Source organism: Carassius gibelio, chromosome A2 (assembly GCF_023724105.1).
Source record: "Carassius gibelio isolate Cgi1373 ecotype wild population from Czech Republic chromosome A2, carGib1.2-hapl.c, whole genome shotgun sequence".
Classification (NCBI taxonomy): Eukaryota; Metazoa; Chordata; class Actinopteri; order Cypriniformes; family Cyprinidae; genus Carassius; species Carassius gibelio.
Genome location: NC_068372.1, coordinates 24,768,262 through 24,783,808, shown reverse-complemented (window position 1 = coordinate 24,783,808; position 15,547 = coordinate 24,768,262). Strand labels below are relative to the sequence as shown.

The following is a 15,547-nucleotide window of genomic DNA, read 5'->3' as shown; positions in this document are numbered from 1 at the left end:
TTTAATCAATCCGATTGAGCTCGATCCGAATGAAATTTCGATTGGATTGAAGGGGGTGCTTTATTCCTCTTCCAATACGATTGAGAGTGCATGTAAACACTCGATCGTAATGAACCACGAAACTATAAGGACTGCACACGTGCAAGGATGCAGAAATAACTTAATTATATATGACGAACGGAAGGAGCGGCTCTTCCCTTTGAATAAAGCAGGGACGTAGCTTTCTTTTCAGAAGTGAGGGGGACAGACAGAAATTATAATATAAAACATTACAATAGAACATTTCTGTAATCTATATAGCCTACCAGTCAACAGTTTTTGAACAGTAAGATGTTTTATGTTTTTAAAGAAGTCTCTTCTGTTCACCAAACCTGCATTTATTTGATCCAAAGTACAGCAAAAGTAGTAATATTGTGAAATATTTGTACTATTTAAAAAAACTATTTTCTATTTGAATATATTTAAAAATATAATTTATTCCTGTGATCAAAGGTGAATTTTCAGCATCATCACTCCAGTCTTTAGTGTCACATCCTTAAGAAATCAAATCATTCTAAAATGCTGATTTGCTGATTATTAATATTTGATTTAGCAGGCTCTAAAATCTCAATAAATTATATTTTGAAATATATTCAAATAGAAAACAGTTTTAAATAGTCTAGTAAAAATATTTCACAATTTTACTGTTTTGCTGTACTTTGGATCAAATAAATGCAGGTTTGGTGAACAGAAGAGACTTGGGGCCCTATCTTGCACCCAGCGCAATTGACTTTGTACACCGACGCATGTGTCATTCCTATTTTGCACCTGCGCAAAGCGCGCTTTTCCCTCCACAGAAGCACGTCGCTAAACTAGTGAATGAACTTGCGCTCCCTGGGCGGTTCAGCGCAAAAAAGGAGGCGTGTTCCGGCGCAAACAATCCCTGGTGCTATTTTGCTGTTCCATTAAACAATTGCGCCACTGACCAGAAAAAAACTAGTCTAAAGTCAGTGGCGCGTTGCGCGTTGTTCATTATGCTATTTTAAGGGCGCATGCTTGACCATAATGTATAGCGTGCAGAACGCGCATACACTTTGCTCATGTAATCTACACAGATGCAACAGTTATTTTTGCAAATCATAAATTGTTACACTTAAAAAAAATATTAACACATGAGATGACGGAAATCATTGTGGTGTGCCACGAAGATGTGAAAAAATAGGCATAAATCTAGCTTACAAATTATTCAGGCTAATTGTAGTAATTAAGGATCAGACCTGTTTGAGGTCATATATGTATATAAGGACATCTGACAAATTGGTTTGTCCGTCAAGAACCAGGAAAAAAAAATCGATGAAACAATTGTGGCTATTTCCTCCCACGCCTGTTTAACCGACGCTATTTTGGGTGGGTTTCTCCCATCCCCATACAACACAACTTCTCTGTCTTTCACTGCTCTTACAAGAACATCAGTCTCCTCGGCTGTGAACCGCTCCTGGCGTGCGCCTGGTAAATACGCCATAATAATAGCAATCCATAATGGAACTTGCGCACCTGCTTTTAAAGGGAATGTTGGATGACGGTCTGATTGGTTTATTTCACGTTACGCCCAAACCACACCTATGAATAATGAAGCTACTTCAGACCAACCCATTTTAGATTTGCGCCGGGCGCAAGAGCCATTTATCCCGCCGGGAAAATAGCAACAGCGCCGAGACCCGCCCACAAACTTACTTGCGCTTCGCGCTTTGACACTTGCGTTTCAGATCGTTAAAATAGGGCCCTTGAATGTTTGTGGATACTATAGACGGTTTCATCGGGCGCACGCGCCTGGACCTAAATTAACTTCCGGTCTGTGTTATATTGGTCTGGCTGCGGTGCCTTCTACAAACGCAGTTAAAGCCAAGGTGATGAGTAAACTGAAGTTGGGCTCAAGTGGTTGTGCTGCGGTATGTGTTTCCCATACATTTATTTATTTTTGGAGACTCGCCACAATTTTAAAACTGATCGATTTTCAAAAAGGCTTCGTTAAATAAACACGAGTAACGTAACATTACGTAACGTACTGCACATTTAATAATAATAATGCCTTACATTTATGTTAAAATATCAAAACGAGGCACAGTTGTTTTTATATCGCTGTATTTCTGAAGGAGGGCTTGCATGTTATATGCCTGATAGCAGCGTGTGAGCGTACCAGCTCTGCTTCGTTTACAGCTGTTACTGGGGAAACCTCTATTTCTCGCGTTTTATGTCTATGCTTTAAAACATCTCCTGCTGGCAAAGAATGAATTTGCATTTTCATTAAGTCCGCCTGATCCACGCAGCAAACATATTTTGTTTGTTATCAAAAAATATCTACTCTAGAGGGACTTGACTGTTGTTATTGATTCTATTTGGAGTCTACCGGAAGTTAAGTTAGGTCCACAAAAGCGCTCACGCGCATTAACGTTTGTTTATGTTGATGCCGTTGAAACCGTCTATAGGCAACTTTATTTTTTTCTCTAATTTCAAGCTTTTAATTGTCTTAGAAATCTATAACTGCTGGACAATAAATCTATGTCAATTAGCAATGCATTGTTCATATACTACTTTATTTATCACCTGCTGGAGATGACTTGGTGAACCATATATTGTCACAATCTAATGTTAAATGTCTTCGTGTTTCCAAAAGTTTCTGTTTTTCTGTGAAAACAACTGTTTTCATACAGTGATAGCTGATAGATTAATCTACTTTAATACTTTAATTCAGCTCATCACTATAAAAAAAAACCATGAGCGAAAATTTCATTTAAATCTTGGAGGGGACAATAAACATACAATTTCTCACGAGCAAGTTTTGAGGGGGACACCATTAAAACAGGCACAATTGTACTTAAGGATATGTGTACAGAGAGGAAAACGTTACTACTATTGCATGGAGACCGTTCCATTATCTTTCTTCTCAAAGTTTCTTTCTGGTTCATTAAAAAAAGCTGACTAAATTGACCAAAACATTCTTTGAAACATTTTTGTTGTTGCAATGTTTTTGAAGTTGTTTACACAATCAAGCCACCAAAATACAATGGAATTTGAACTTAACTTCAACTTTTATTTATTTATATAGCACATTTTATAGCAATGGTGTTGCTTCACAGTTATAATTAAAACGTGCTTATATAAAAACATTTGCCCTGCCTATCAAAATGAAGGCATAAACACTCTTAGACATACACTCTCACACAACTGTATAGTGAGATCCTTATAGACGTGAAAGAGAGGGGGGGAAAATATTATTTATTACATTAATGACTGATTGTTCAAAAAGTGGATTCATTCAGTTAGGAAACACCTCCTCAGTGTGTTTCTCAAAGACACAATTAGTGCAGGAGACGTTCAAACTAATGGCACCTAATTTATCTATGATGGTTGGTTGATATACCAGAAGGGAGGCTACCCTCCTCTATGATGTTACTTTTCTCAGCACTCCTCCTCAGCACTGAAGGTGAACACTCGATGCTGATTGGTTCACCTGGCCTCCCCTTCCCCTTCACTTAGCGGTTGTAATAACATCAGCAGAATTTGGCACATTCGCGATAGAAAAGCGGACCTTTCATGCAACGTTAATGGTATTACAACTGTAAAATTACAAACAAAAATGTATACATTCTGAGACATGAACTGAAATGAATGGTGAAGTTAATTAACACTAAATCTTCCTCATTATTTGGGGGAATTGTACCCCCCCTGCCTTACCCGAGGAGCCGCCACTGTGTGTGTGTGTGTGTGTGTCGGTGGTGGTGAGGTAAAAGAGGAGCAGGCAGTGGACCAAAGCACTGTGAGGCAAAGCAACTCGAGATGTTTTAAACTTTCTTTTTTTGTTGTTGCTCCATTTGCATTTGTATTGTTTTACTACTTACACAGTTAGTTTAACCATATATCATTATATTATTTACAATACACATATTTCAATTATATTTTAGGGGGTGACAAACATCAAACATCCGGACCCCACCGACTGGCTGCTTTTCTGCTTTTTTGCTTTCCCACATTATTATTTTGTGTCTGTTCTGATTGGGTGGGCCAGCTGTCAGTCTGAGTGGGCCAGTGCCACCCTGGCCCTTATGTAGCCTCACCCCTGCTGCAAACCCCACTGGCTCCTCCTGTAAGATACTAGTTATCTTTTCCACCATAAATGGTACAGAGACTGGGGGTGTTCTCTCATTGGAGAATGCGGTGTATGGAAAGCCTTTTTAACATTTAATCTATAAGCTGTACTAGTATCTTTTTTCAGGTTATTAGTGATTATTTTTTAGATACTAGTCCCCTTTCCATTAAGTACTAGTACTTATTCATTAACTACTAGTGCTTATTTTTTAGTTACTAGTGCTTATTCTTTAGGCACTAGTGCCTTTTGTAAAGTTTCTAGTACTTATTCATTAGATACTAGTACTTAATCATTAGATACTAGTGCTTATTCATTAGATACCAGTGCTTATTTATTAGATACTAGTACTTATTCATTAGATACTAGTACTTATTTATTAGGTACTAGTATTTAATTATTAGACACTAGTACTTATTCATTAGATACTAGTGCTTAATTCAATAGTGACTAGTAACTTTTATATTGTTACTAGTAACAAATTCAAAATTTTTGTTATTGAATTCTATGGGGATCCGTCATTGAGATATCAACTATTGAGCTTTGACTAGTATGTATTCCACTAGTGCCTAGTACTTAATTTTTATGTACTAGTAGTTATTCATTAGGTACTAGTATGTATTTTTTAGATACTAGTACTCATTCATTAGATTCTAGTACCTATTAAATAGACATTATATTAGACATTAGATAGATTATTTTATGGTTGGAAGATCCAAACATGGTCCATTATAAGATTTCTAACAGTCAGTCACTTTTTAATTTTTTATATGTTAGTAGTTGATATAAACAAAGATGCCATGTATCTAAACAAGATATCCAGGACCTCCAGCAGAAATATAGGCCCACAACATAAATACAGCAGTATATTTAATTGTACACATGGGTTTCTTTTTATCTCTGTGTTCACCAAACCCATCTTGAGTGTTTGCTGCTAAACAGCTCATTTTTTAGTTTCATCTGACCATAGAAGCCAGTCCCATTTGAAGTTCCAGTCGTGTCTCATAAATGAATATTCTTTAGTTTGTTTTTGGATGAGCTAGGAGATTTTTTCTTGTAACCCTCCTAAACAACATGTGGTGATGTAAGTGCTGTTTGACAATTTTTTTTTAAGGTTTTCTGAGCCCGAGACTCAACTATTTTCTGCAATTCACCAGCTGTGGTCCTTGGAGAGTCTTTAGCTACTCAAACTCTCCTTCTCACCACACATTAGGACAATATAGACACACGTCCTCTTCCATGCAGATTCATTACATTTTCTGTTGATTGTAAATTCTTAATTATTGCCCTGATGATTGAAATGGGAATTTTCACTGCTCTAGCTCAACTTCGTCACCTTCAAAATAAATAAGCATTGTACACTAGGCTATATATGGTAGGCTAGAAATAGAAAATCAGTTTCTGGTAAATTTTGGCACAAAAAAAAATACTGTATCTTCATATGTAAAACAGTGTGCTAGTTTGTCATTAAGATGCTCTTTTAAAACATCTATCATTATATACATTTGTAATATATATTTATCTTAAATTTATTTTATCTATTGTAAGTCGCTTTGAATGAAAGCTTCTGTCTGCCAAATGATTATTTAAATATTAGGGTGGAACAGTTCAACTTTCTCACAGTTCAGTTTGTTTCACGGTTTTAGAGTCACGGTTTCGGTATAGTTGTATATGCTATGTTTATGGAAAAACTATACTTTCAAAAAATATATATTATCATATTATTAAGAATATTCTAAATACAAGCAACAGCACAAATACATACAATAGAGAAAAGATACAAATAAAATAAACTGACTTTCAGGTTTGTTTTTGGTAGGTCTTGTATTAGTTTTTAGGTACAGAAATTAAAGTAATCAAATGTAAAACAGCATTGCATTTTGGACTATAATTTAAAGATTATTCTTTAAGTAAAAAAAAAGCTTTTTAATCAAGAGCAGGGATTGATTTCTCGGTTGTTGCTGTTCGATTAATATAAAGACTGTCACTTTAAGAGAATGTACTGATCCAGTGTTCATACTAGTATTGAACAAGAGTGAATGATTTGTAGAGGTTTTTTTCATCGCTGTTGTTGTAATGTCTGGGAATCCAAAATGCGGATGCATCAACAGAAACATATATTATCTGAACCCTGTTTGTTTTATGTGTTATTTATTTAAACCATATTACAGATGCTTTGTGAGATTTAAGTTGGACAGCGGTCCCAGCGCGTCGAACCGTGTGTGGTGAACTGAACAGTTCGTTTTTTTCAGTGAACCATAGTAAATATAAATGTAATTCTGACCGATCTGCTCCCTTACTGGCGAAAATGGCTGGGATTTTGCAGCAACTTGCTGCGTCTGTGGTCAGGGCTTTTCTCCTTTCCCTCTCTGCTCCCCCTTTGCGCTCCATTTTTTGCGCGATTTTCTAAGATAAAGCCTGCCTCTGGATATAGCCAATTAGGCAGTGTTTCGCTGATGTTTGGTCATGTGGTGGGTTCATATCACTCCGCGATCGCCTGATTCGTAGATTCATAAGACCTTCAATTAATTCGCAGTTGCATAACAATGGCCAGTCCGCCCCTGCTAGTACCTAAAGAATAAGTACTAGTACTTAATGGAAAAGATACTAGTGTCTTAAAAATAAGTACTAGTAACATGGAAAAATATACTAGTACAGCTTATAGATTAAATGTTACAAAGGCTTGCCATATGCGGTGCTTACACGAAAGTGAAACTAAAAGGGAAACTACACAGGCTCGGATCGGTCACTGAAATCGATCGTTTACCATCAAGCCTATGCTAAAAAAACAACCTCATCGTTGTGGTTAATAAGACTTGAGATTCCGTTCAGTGCACACCGAGAAGCATCGCGGAGAGAGAGAGAGAGAGAGAGAGAGAGAGAGAGAGAGAGCCTTGTGACCATCTGTACCTACTCTAAAGTCGATACATTTTAAATTTAGGGTTACGTAAGTGAACTTTATTTTATTAATTTCTTTGGTATTTATTGAAAAATAAATGTAGGGCATCCATTCAATGTTTTCAAATCAAATATACATTTTGTTTACAGTCTGGTTTTTAAGGACTTGTATAGGTAGCCTAATTATATTCCCATTTAATTAGTATTTAAGGTTTATTTTAACTTTGAATTACACACTCTAATTATGTGAGTACCCTTTCTGAAAGAGTGTGCTTACTCTGAAATTTATGGACCCGGGTAAACCTAACAGTAACACATTCAATCTCAGGATGTTTGTTGTGCCATTCTGTTGGGCATCTGAATCGCATGATGTTGTTGACAAAGGCGATGCTATGCTGAGGCCACTCCCTGTCTGCACTCTGCAGACTTTTGTCTTACTGCTAGACATGTTAACGTCACAATGTCTGGTAATGTGTTTTTACAAATCAATTCAGGCTTTACTTTTCACCACAAGAAGAATAGTGTCCTTCCAATTGGTCCTCATAGCAGCTGAAAAAAACAAACTTTTATTTTTACTTTAGAATTTTATTCAAATTCTGAATAAATTATATGTAGCCTAAAGTTTGCTTCCTTTATAATCTCTAAACAGCTGTAACTAACTTCACTTCATCACGATCTCACAAAGTTTTGTTATTGAAGCTATCTTCAACTGCATGCACAATGAGTCTCTTTACTTTGTGTATGTTACAATGAGAGGACTTGCGTGTATGCAAAACTCTGTTAAAAAAAAATCCAGTGTTTGAACAGCAAGTGAATTCAGATTAATTTGACCGCAGTGGCCAGTCAGAGGTGTTGTAATGATTCCACTGAAGGGGAGCGTAGTGAGAACCCAAGTGCAGTTTATTTATAGAAGTGAAATCCAAAACATCCAAAACATAATCCAAACAAGAAATAAAGACTTGACTAGACTTTTTTTGTTCATATATATTTTTTTACATTATTCTATTTGCAGTAACCATATAGTTGATTTTTCCTTTAGCAAACAGGAAGAGCTACAAAGAGCTAGCATGTCTAAAGCCAGATTAATGCCTTCGCCAATATGTTTGGTGGAGAATGTGAACGGATCACTCAGCACCTGTAAGGATGCCATTCAGTTCCTGTGTAGGATCCATGAGCCGGTGGTGGTGGTGTCTGTGGTGGGACTCTATCGTACGGGGAAGTCCTATCTTATGAACCGCCTGGCGGGACAACAGTCAGGTGTGAGAACGTCGAGAAATATCATCTTAATACATATCAGCTACATGCTAATTATAATAATAAAAAGATGGTTGTCTCATGCAGGCTTTGATCTTGGCAATACTATTGAGTCGAAGACCAAAGGCATCTGGATGTGGTGTGTCCCACACCCCTATAAAGAAGGACACACTCTGGTACTGCTGGATACAGAGGGACTTGGGGACGTGGCCAAAGTGAGGACAAGAATAAAGCTTTAGAAGTAATAGTCTTGTTGATATATTTTGTGGATGAATAGATCTGAAGACACTCTGTGTTTCAGGGAGACTCTAAGAATGACAGTTGGATCTTCTGTCTGGCTGTTCTGCTCAGCAGCACATTGGTGTACAACAGCCGTGGCACCATCGATAACACTGCAGTGGAGAAGCTGCAGTATCCTGCCACACAAACCACTTCCTCTTTCACATACAGTGCAGTCCATAAGTATTGGAACAGTAAAGACAAAATCACTTTCTCTGCTGTGGAGTCAAGACATTTGCAAATATGATAAAAAGATGAATATGTGACAAAACTGCAAATGTCACATTTTATTATTAGGTCTTTCGACATATACATGTTTTACCAAATAAAAAGTTCAGCACTTTTAGAGGTCATCGCACTATTTGATGTGAGCATAAATATTGGAACAGTTCAATAATAATCAGGCAGATGTAAAAGATTAAAAGCTAATATTTAGTTGCAGATCCCTTGCATGCAATCAGAGCAGTGAGTCTGCAACCCATAGACCTCACCAGACTCTTGGTCTTATTCTTTGAAATGCTTTCCCCCAGCCTTTAATGCAGCCAATTCCAACTGTTGCTTGTTTTGGGGAGTTCCTGTCTTTAGTCTCCTCTTCAGCTGGTGAAATTAATGTTCAATTGGATTTAAATCTGGAGATTTATTTGGGCAATCTAAGACTTTTCATTTCTTTGCCCTGATAAAGTCCTTGACTGTACTGGCAAAGTGTTTTGCGTCATTGTCCTGATCCAATATGAAGTGCTTTCAAATGAGTTTTGGTGGCATTTTCTTGAATATAGGTAGCCAAGATGATTTTGTACCCTTCCAAATTAATTCTGCTACTACCATCATACAAAAAGTCATCATTAAAATTAAGATTCCTGTTCTAGAGACAGCCATGCATGCCCATGCCATGACCCCACCTACACCAAGCTTTACAGATGAGGTTGTATGCTTAGGATCATTTGCTATTCACTTTTTTTTCTCCACACTTTTGCTTTACAGATAAAGGTTAATCTTTGTCTCATCGGTCCATCAACTCAGTTCCATAACTCTACTGGCTCACATTTGTGAAGAATCTTGCCTTTATATTTTTTGGTGCTGATGATCAGAGGTTTGCATCTTGCTGTGTAGATAAATGACAGAGCATCACCCCAGCTTTCTGGAGGTTATTGGTGATTTTACAGACATGTATTTTAGGGTTAATTTTCACAGCTTTTACGATTTGCCTGTCATCAACTACTGTTGTTTTTCCTCATCTTTTAGCATCCCAAATTGCTTGCTTTTCTTTCAGAGTCAGCTTCCTCGTCTTTATCCTGGTTTGTGTGTGTCATCATTGAATGCAGAAGGCTTAGAATGCAGAAGCAATGGATATAACTGATAAGACACAGTTATATTTTAATATCTGACACAGATGAACACTTAGAAAGACCTGTGAGGCAATTGTTCCAAAACGTATGCTCACATCAGAAAGGGAGATGAAACTCTGAAAGTGCTGATCTTCTTAGCTGGTAAAACATCTTTGTGTTGAATCACCCAATAATAAAATGTGACATACATGTCTCATACATGTAATATTAATCTTTTAATCACATTTACAGATTTCTTGACTCCACAGAAAACAGAATTTTGTCTTTACTGTTTAAGTACTTATGGAGGGCACTGTATACAAACATACACTTTACAAGATGCTGTTATTTCTTAATGTGCTGCAGCTATGTTGCTGAGCTTGCTGAGAATATAAAGATCAGATCAACAGAAGTAGCAGATGAGGAGGAGGAGGAAGAGGATTTTAAGTTTGTGCAGTTTTTCCCATCATTCACCTGGGTCGTGAGAGATTTCACCTTGGAATTGGTAATTGAAGGAAAGAGAGTGACTGAGGACGAGTATCTTGAATTTGCCCTCCAGCTCAAAAAAGGTATTTAAGAGAAACATAAACATAGCTAGAATTTGAAATATATGTAAATAAACAGTGACTGAATACTGACAAAAGAAAATATTTATTAGTGCATTTTGGTGAACATTTGCTATTTTCTCTTAAAAGGTATGAGCAAGAAAGTCAGCGACTACAACCTGCCTCGTCAATGCATCCGAAACTATTTCCCGTCCCCCAGGAAGTGTTTCGTGTTCCCTTCTCCAGCCTCACCTGAAAACATGACACGTTTAGAAAGCTTGCAAGAGCGGGACCTTGTACCCGATTTTCTGGAGGTCACGGGTCGTTTCTGTGACCACATCTTTCACAATAGTGTCGTGAAAACAGTGAAAGGAGGACACAGAGTTACTGGCAAATGTGAGTGTTTTACTAGTTAAATATGAAGAAAATTCAGTGTTCAGACCCATGAGCTTTTAGAATTGAAAGGTAAATCTGTTTATGTGTTTGTGTGTGTTGTCAGTGCTCGGACATCTGGTTAAGATTTATGTAGACACAATCAACAGTGGTAAGGTGCCCTGTCTGGACAATGCAGTTGTTGCTCTTGCAAATCTAGAGAACCAGACAGCTGTTCAAGAAGCTTTGAAAACATATCAGACTGGGATGGAAAAGGTATGACACACATTATCTTATTAATTCACTCAGTGCAGTTATATCAGACTGGGCTTTACTTATCTAAATTTGGCTTTTATGGGGTTTTTAGTTGAAAATAAGTGTATTTAGGAAGCAACTTGAAATTACTTGATTAATAAAGAAGTATACAGATCACTTCGGCAGAGATTAGTTTTAGAGCATCATCTGTTAACCATTTACTATGATAAGATTCAACATGAAAAAAGTCTTTTGTTAGTCTGTTATTACATTTTTGTATTTTTGGACCCCAGATGTGCCGGCTTTTTTTCTATTTTCATGATAAATCTTTTTTATTAAGCTCCTGTTTGAGAATTCTTCCATTGATCTGTTTGCTTCTGTTTTGATTTAGTTTTTGCTGATATGGAAATTTTCAGCCAATAAATAAAGCTGTGCCTTTGATACACAAAGTTATTCATGTATTGAAATGCCAACAAGCCATTCAAACATGCTGCTCTTTCCAGATGAAGAACAAGTTCCCAGTAAGTGTGGAGGATATTACCTCAGAGCACCAGAAGTTTAGCAGTCTGGCCACCTCTGAGTTTATGAAACTCTCCTTTAAAGATGAAAAAGGAGAATACTTGAAAAAACTCAAGGCAAGTTTCAAATGCACATCTCACAATAATGCAGCTGTTGTTTGAACATATTCTTAAATATGCCTTGTTTCATTGTGCATTATTTTAAATAATAGTTAGCTGAAGTATTTAAATATTGCAAATTATGTGTGAAGTGGTGCACATATGGTCATTCCTTAAACCGTAACTCAGCTATGATAGTATATCATACTTTTTCCAGCATATATATGTGATGCATGTGTTTTTGTATGTTTAGGAAGCTATAGATGAGTACTATGTAGGTTTGCTGCAGGAGAATGAGATGGCATCAGAGAAAAAGTGCAGAGATCTGCTGAAGAATCTGTTCTCTGACATGAATAAATGGCTGCAGGAGGGGAAGTACAGTCAATCTGGAGGATATGAGCTCTACTGCAGAGACAGAGACACCATTGTTGAACAGTACCGCAGAGAACCCAATAAAGGTGTATTGGTGAGGACAAAAAGTGTATCTGTGCAATTGTTCTTTGAATATAGATGAAGGTATATTCTCTAATATATGTCTGTTTATGTGCAGGCTGAGGCCGTTCTGAATGAGTTTCTGAATGAGCGAGGACCAGAAGCAAACAGCATCCTCTACACAGATACAAAACTCACTGAAAATGACAGAATGTTTCAAGGTAAATCTTTACCAACCTAATGAATATTTGTAATTCATAACACGATTTCAACCCTGGAGCAATTTAATGGACCCAAAAGCCCAAACTGATACTCAAGAGCATTTCTAAGGCATCTTAGAGTTCATCATATTTCAAATATTTCTTTCTTATTTTCTATCTTGACTGACAGAGGAAAAAGAAAAGAATGCTCTGCTGGAACAGAAGTATAAAGAGCAAGAGGAGAAACGCATGGAGAGTGAGCGAATGTTGCAGGCAGAGAAAGAGCGGCAGCAGGACCAAATGAGGCAGATGCAGGAGAAGTTCAACAAGGAGCTGGAGCAGCAGAAGCAGGAGATGGACAGAGCCATTGAAAGCAAACTTAAGGAGCGGGAGGAGATGCTAAAGAAAGGCTTTAGCGAGAAAGCTGATCTCCTGAATGAAGAGATAGCCAATCTAAAAAAAGAAAAGGAAAGTTCTGGTGGTTTAATGAAGGAAGTTGTGATGCCTATTTTAGGAACTTTGGCAGAAATCCTTCCAGCTATCCTTAATTATAAAGTGCTGATGAAAGGACTCAAAAGAATATAATTACCCTTTCCATGCAAATCATTGTTACATTACAAATGGGGTCATTACAAAATAGGTTTTGATTTAGTTGTACTGTATTTATTTGTTAACGAGTAATGTCCTAATTCACATACTTAATGTACTGTATACAGTACTGTGTAATAAAAGTATATCCTGTGTTGCTGGTGATGGGAGTTTGGGTTCTTTGCCGGAATTAGTAGTTCATTCGGGTATTTTTCACCTACTGTTTTTCAAATGCCATGAATTCTGACATACTATGCCGTGTGTGGTTTTCTTTTGCATACTATATATCAGGGAAGTATTTGATTTCGGACATAGAGACTATTGGATGAGAAACTAAACTGGGCTGGATTGAACTCATAAACATAAGTTTTATTGTTCGGCAAACATTGCCATATATAAGTCATGGGCTAGTAGGTAAGGAATGTTCACAGATGAAAGTAACCACAACGACATCACCAACCAGTGATGTATTCACCATAGATAAGGAGTAAGAATATATTAGCAAATGCATGCATAATACACACAGCCAGTACTTTTCCCCTGAATTGAGAAATAAGTGCAGGTTTCTATTCTCCCATTAACTAACCTGTTAATAATGTACTGTTTGTACAAGACACAATCACCCTGAATCAAGAAACACTCATATTTCACAGAAAACTGTATTCATTACATTCAGCATATAGGGGTGTCACAATAAACAGCATAGAGTTTCTTCCATCTGATTACAAGCAAACTAAAAACAAAAAGTGAATACACTCTAATTCAGTTTAAGAACATTTGGTCTGTTCGCTAAACTGAAGCACAGAGTACCACAATACTCAAATAAAACTTGTAGCAAATCATAATTGAACAGTACTCAAAAATATATTTTTATATAAATTATAAAATATATTTTATTATAATATATTTACCATCAAATTGCAACAAACCACAGTGTTAAAGAGGAATGTGATGCTGCTACTTTACATTAAATAACAGCTCATTATTATCATGTCTGCCTGCCATGCTCCAAAAGTACCATAAAAGTTGCCCAGATGATCTCTGTAATATAGTTTGTGAAGCATATCATCAGATAACTTGAAATATAAGAACACATCCATTCGTTATCTGGACTACTTACATTATGTTTCTTTTGCCTTTTATTCATACTTGACAGCACTAATCATTGCAAACTATTATTTGGATAACAAGTATCATGGAATTTCTTCAGAATTTCTCATTTTGTGATTCACATATAAATAACAACAGTAGACAGATTTGGAAGTACTTTGGAGTGAATAGGAGTTTCAGTTTCATGACTGTTATCTGTTATCATGTTATCTTTATGAGCATTATGGATGTTGATCGGTGTTGTTATGTAACCCTCCAGAAAATATTTATCCACAATAAAAGCATGCGTGTGTGAACTACCGTTATTTGTGAGTGTGTTTTTGTTCTGTAGTCACTGGTTAGCTGTGTGAGCGTGTCTCTGTACTGTTGGTATCCTCCAGGTTTCAGGTATGATCCATCAGAAATGCTTTTTCCAGCTTATCAAACACCACAAGCAGAACTTCCTCACACTGCATGAGAGACGCTTGATAATTCTGCTGGCACATATCTTGATATTCATCATGAATCTTCCCCTAAATCATGAGAAGCATCGAGAGAGAGCAAAACTGTTTATACTTTTATTGGTTATAAAGACATAATATTGCAAATGGATTGAATCTCCATTACTTGAATCTGTGCACATATTCACTATAATAAAAACTAGTGCAGCACTGAGTTTTCTAAGTTTTGAAGGGCCATACTTTAAAACTATTTTAATTAATTACTTTTAAATCATTGCATTTATTCTAAATGTATAAGATTGTTCAGTTTAATATGATTTAGTGTGTATTATAAGTACATTTAGTATATAGTGCGAGTATGCAAATTAGGACACCGTTTCAAGTTGATCTCTCCATATCCGTCAATTGTCTGTTCTTTTATACACAGTCCATTGATCATTGGTTCTTAGCAGAGATTCACAATTGCCATAAATTATTTCTCTTTAGGAGATTTTCTAGGCACACACCTGTTCCTGTAATTATATGGCCTCCATTGACTGTTTTTGGCTCTGCATTGTTGTAGATATAACAACAGAAGGTTTTTGCCTGCTCAAGGAACTCTGAATCCAGTTCTTTCTTTGTCACTTCCTCCATTCTTCTCATGTTTTGTGTACTAGCTGGTCGAGGAAAAACAAAGCAGTTCCTCACCGCAAAGAAATTGCGAAGACAGCGACGGGGCAGGTTATTCCTTTCAATCTGACTTGAATAACCTAAAAATAAGATAATTATGGAATCATAAGATATTAATTAAAGTAAGTCACAATAAGCCGTTAATGTTAAACAAATAAACATCGAAACAAAAGATACACTGTAAATCACAGCTTCACTTGGCTTATTGATTTTATAAATCTGTTACCTCACAAAGCATATTAAAGGTAAAATATATGTATTAATATGTTACTGGTAATGGTATGGTTAATACCATCGTTTCACTCATAATGAAGAACTGAAACTATATTTTATTGATTATATTATATGTTGTAAACTGTGCACATGACATTATGAGTGCAAATTTACTGTATGCAATGGACACTTTAATGTTATTCCCAGTCAAAATATTTGTTCCTATT

General features: G+C 36.5%; 1 protein-coding gene across 3 annotated transcripts; it reads left to right on the top strand.

Moving 5' to 3' along the window:
* The first annotated feature begins 722 nt into the window (after positions 1-722).
* On the top strand, positions 723-13,051 carry LOC127934227 (guanylate-binding protein 1). 3 transcript variants are annotated; one of them, XM_052531481.1, is made up of 11 exons: positions 723-1,928; positions 8,061-8,278; positions 8,363-8,490; positions 8,577-8,686; positions 10,246-10,448; positions 10,575-10,820; positions 10,924-11,072; positions 11,555-11,686; positions 11,922-12,134; positions 12,219-12,321; positions 12,491-13,051. In XM_052531481.1, the coding sequence occupies exons 2-11, from the start codon at positions 8,089-8,091 to the stop codon at positions 12,883-12,885; spliced, it is 1,869 nt and encodes a 622-aa protein (XP_052387441.1). In that variant the 5' UTR covers positions 723-1,928; positions 8,061-8,088; the 3' UTR covers positions 12,886-13,051. The 3 variants fall into 3 exon arrangements, with proteins under 3 accessions (XP_052387441.1, XP_052387431.1, XP_052387428.1); XM_052531471.1 differs by lacking the exon at positions 723-1,928 and adding an exon at positions 6,822-7,070 and having other exon boundaries at positions 11,555-11,690; positions 11,926-12,134; XM_052531468.1 differs by lacking the exon at positions 723-1,928 and adding an exon at positions 6,823-7,070.
* The last annotated feature ends 2,496 nt before the right edge of the window (positions 13,052-15,547 follow it).